The sequence below is a fragment of the Naegleria fowleri genome, assembly GCF_008403515.1.
Source record: "Naegleria fowleri strain ATCC 30894 chromosome Unknown tig63, whole genome shotgun sequence".
NCBI lineage: Eukaryota > Heterolobosea > Eutetramitea > Acrasida > Naegleriidae > Naegleria > Naegleria fowleri.
Window position 1 is genome coordinate 84,609 of NW_025407995.1, and position 3,339 is coordinate 87,947.

At 37.5% G+C, this 3,339-nt stretch overlaps 3 protein-coding genes across 3 annotated transcripts; all 3 read left to right on the plus strand.

Moving 5' to 3' along the window:
* Positions 1-55: 55 nt before the first annotated feature.
* FDP41_008662 (uncharacterized protein) lies at positions 56-693 on the plus strand (the record flags this gene model as incomplete). Its single annotated transcript, XM_044712540.1, has 2 exons — positions 56-160; positions 394-693. 2 exons carry the CDS (start codon positions 56-58, stop codon positions 691-693), a joined length of 405 nt encoding a protein of 134 aa, XP_044557711.1.
* Positions 694-1,408: 715 nt separating this feature from the next.
* On the plus strand, positions 1,409-1,924 carry FDP41_008663 (uncharacterized protein; the record flags this gene model as incomplete). The annotated part of the gene is made up of 1 exon (XM_044712541.1): positions 1,409-1,924. One exon carries the CDS (start codon positions 1,409-1,411, stop codon positions 1,922-1,924), a length of 516 nt encoding a protein of 171 aa, XP_044557712.1.
* Positions 1,925-2,576: 652 nt separating this feature from the next.
* Positions 2,577-3,158, plus strand: FDP41_008664 (uncharacterized protein; the record flags this gene model as incomplete). Its single annotated transcript, XM_044712542.1, has 1 exon — positions 2,577-3,158. The coding sequence occupies one exon, from the start codon at positions 2,577-2,579 to the stop codon at positions 3,156-3,158; it is 582 nt and encodes a 193-aa protein (XP_044557713.1).
* Positions 3,159-3,339: the final 181 nt, after the last annotated feature.

The following is a 3,339-nucleotide window of genomic DNA, read 5'->3' on the forward strand; positions in this document are numbered from 1 at the left end:
GGCCTGAAGGTGTTGTTTTGATAATCCCAAAGAAACGTTTGAGAGGATAAAAAAAATGAATATCAACAGCAATGATCGAACTGTGTTGAAGAAGAGTAAATTGCAAGAGATTACGCAACAAATTGATCCAAGACATTCATTGGATCCCGAAGTTGAAGAGGTAGGTAGGAGGGAAGATTCAAATTCTCATCATGATAATTTTTTACTAATTTTATTCCTACTCACACATGATGATCATCATCACGGAACCGTATTAATCACCACTCTCCAATCCTCCAATCTCATCCATATTTCATCATCATCATTTCGACCAAAAACAATTTGTACATTGTTGCATTATCTCTCTCAAACAAACTTGTTGCACCATCGTCGTTGTTTTTTCCGTCCTCTCAGATACTCCTGGAAATTGCTGATGACTTTATTGAATCGGTAACAACATTTGCTTGCTCTCTGGCAAAACATCGGGGCTCTGATACATTGGAAGTGAAAGATTTACAACTCCATCTCGAAAAGAATTGGAATGTCAAAATACCTGGTTTTACACAAAGTTCCCTACAAAATGGTGCTTCGTCGGAAGAGGTTAGAGCATTCAAGCGACCCACACAAACTGAGGCTCACAAACAACGCTTAGTTTGGGTCAAGAAGGCACAAGATCAATTGCAGAAACAAAAACAAAAACAAGAAAAGAAGTAATATTCTCATAATTCTGCATTCGGATTGATGTTTGGATTTTTTGTAAAATCAAGAAGGGCAGCCAACAGCAATGCATTTCAGAGCAATACTGTCCAAACAGCAACAACATTTACATGTACTTTTCATCAAACAAGAGTGAAACACTTATGTTGCCCTCACACCAAAATATTATCTAAGCACCTCGATCTAAGAACTCCCTCTTTGATTCCTATGAAATGTTATTTCAAACAATAAATTATTATTAGTGTTATTAAATAATTTCAAACAAGAATTTGTCTTCCTTTTTGAGCTTGGTATCAGATAACATGCTTATAGAGATTGATGGCTGGCGATCTCACTTGATCCCAGATCCCAGTTTGCCATTCATCACCCGTACGTAGCACAACTAACTTGACATCCTCCCTTGTGTCCGATTGAATTCAAACCGAATAAATTTTCATCAAACAAGGTATTGCTTTAAATTTGTTGGAACTCCAATGAAGGCTTTTCGTTCAAACAAACCATCTTCCAAAAAAATTCATTTGCTTCCACATGCTTATCTTTTATTCAAAAAAGTCATTGTCGATGAAAGGAAATACTTCTTTCCAACAAGATACCTCAAAATTCAAATAAAACCAACAACATGTGGGGAATTGATCATCATTCCCAAAACAAAAAAAGTTTCAAGCAATAATTTCGTCCACAGCACACATCACAACAACCACAATTACCAAAAATGAACAAATTCATTCTCGTCTTTGCATTACTCTCCTTAATCTTTGCCACCTTTGTCATGGCAGGGGACGATTCCAAGAAAGAAGTCAAAGGAACTGCTTGGGCTGGTGCTCCATTCGTTGGTGGTGGATTCTACGGTGCTGGTGTTCCATTCGTTGGTGGTGGATTTGGAGGTGGTGGAGCTTCCAATGTGGTTGGTGCCTATGGCTACAATGGAGGTTTAGGTTCCAATTATGGAGTATCTGGTGGTAATTACAATCAATACGCTCAGAATACTCAGGCCTATAGCAATCAGGTCAATGCTGTGAATTATACTCCATACGCTGTCTATGGAAATTATGCAGTGGGACCAACTGCTTATGGAAATAACATGTACAATGCTTATTATGCTCCATTCTATGGTGGATATGGTGCTCCATTCTGGGGTGGATATGGTGCTGTTCCATTCTGGGGAGGACATGGATATGGTGCTGGATATGGAGCTGGGTTTGGATGTGGATATGCAATGATTTGTTAATTTGGAGGAGAAGAGAATGTTCTCTTTCTCTCTCTCATTGAAAAAAGGAGTATTTTCCCTATTATTAATCCCCTTCATGCTAGCCTTAAGCTTCTCTATTCCAACCTTTTAATTTCTTTTTTTGGTGTGTTGTTGTTTCATTCCATACAGAATGATCTTTGAATTCAATTTTGCGAGATGGTTTAGAATGAGTCTAATAATAATTCATGATGAGAGAGTTCATGATGAATCGATTGAATGTGGATCTCCATGATCACCACCACATTCAAATGATGCTTTCAATGATGAAACTCTCTCCATATCAATAAAATGTTTTGTGTGATGCATGTCCTTATTGACAACAGAAAGAAATCACGTTATTACGGTGTGCATGCCAAATATGATTTGCTGAGATGTTAAGAGACACACAAACAAGAAAACGATGTGAATGAATGGATAGATGATAACCACTTGCTCCCTTCTTTTTTGATCAGAAGATCAGCTTGTTCCATTTCACGTTTTGAAAGAAACTTGTGTTCCATTGATCTGTTTCCAGTTACAGAAACCCATGATTCTCATTCGCACACAAAGAAAATACTCTCACACTCGAGTCATTTCTTTCTGAATGATGAAGAAGATCATTTTCCAGCACCACTCCACCCATAGGAAGATCATGAGTAGATATTGTGGCCACTCTTTGATAAAGTCAAGACAAGACTCATTGACCTCTCAACGACTTGACTTCCATTCTCTCTCTGTATTCTACAATCATAATAACAATAATAACTTCTCTTCTCACACCTTCTCATCTCCTTCTACTACTGCTAGTCATGAAACTCCCCATTCTACTTTAGAACCTTCATCCATCAATTCCGCAAAAGCTCATCATTCAAACAAACCCACAACAACTGCAACCACAGCAACCACAATTGATGAAAACACAGAAAAATTCTCTCTTCTGGGCAAAATCAAACGTTTCATCAAGACGTACGGTTTCATGGGTTTATTTCTCTACTTTTTCATGTACTTTTCCACCTTGGGTTTCTTGTTTGTTATTTTACATCAAAACATTTTACCCACTCGACAAGTGTTGGAATTTCTGAGTGAGAATGGTTTTCGTTCCTTCATTGGAGACTCAGAAAAGTTGGAAACCTCTCAAAAGTATGCGAACTTTGTGTTGGCTTATATTGTGAATCGATTGTTAGAACCTATTCGATTGGTCATGACTTATCGTTGGACTCCAAAAGTGTCATAAGTCTTGAGAAGAGTGGTATTAAGAAAGTAGTGAATTTGAATTGACATGTGAATACACGTCATCAAACAATTTGAAATGAGCAGTTTCATGGAATCAAAAGTGTTGAATAAATTTCATTAAGATATTTTTCATGTTCACTTCTTCTTCCTAGCGTTTTCACACTGGAATCTCGACATCAGTC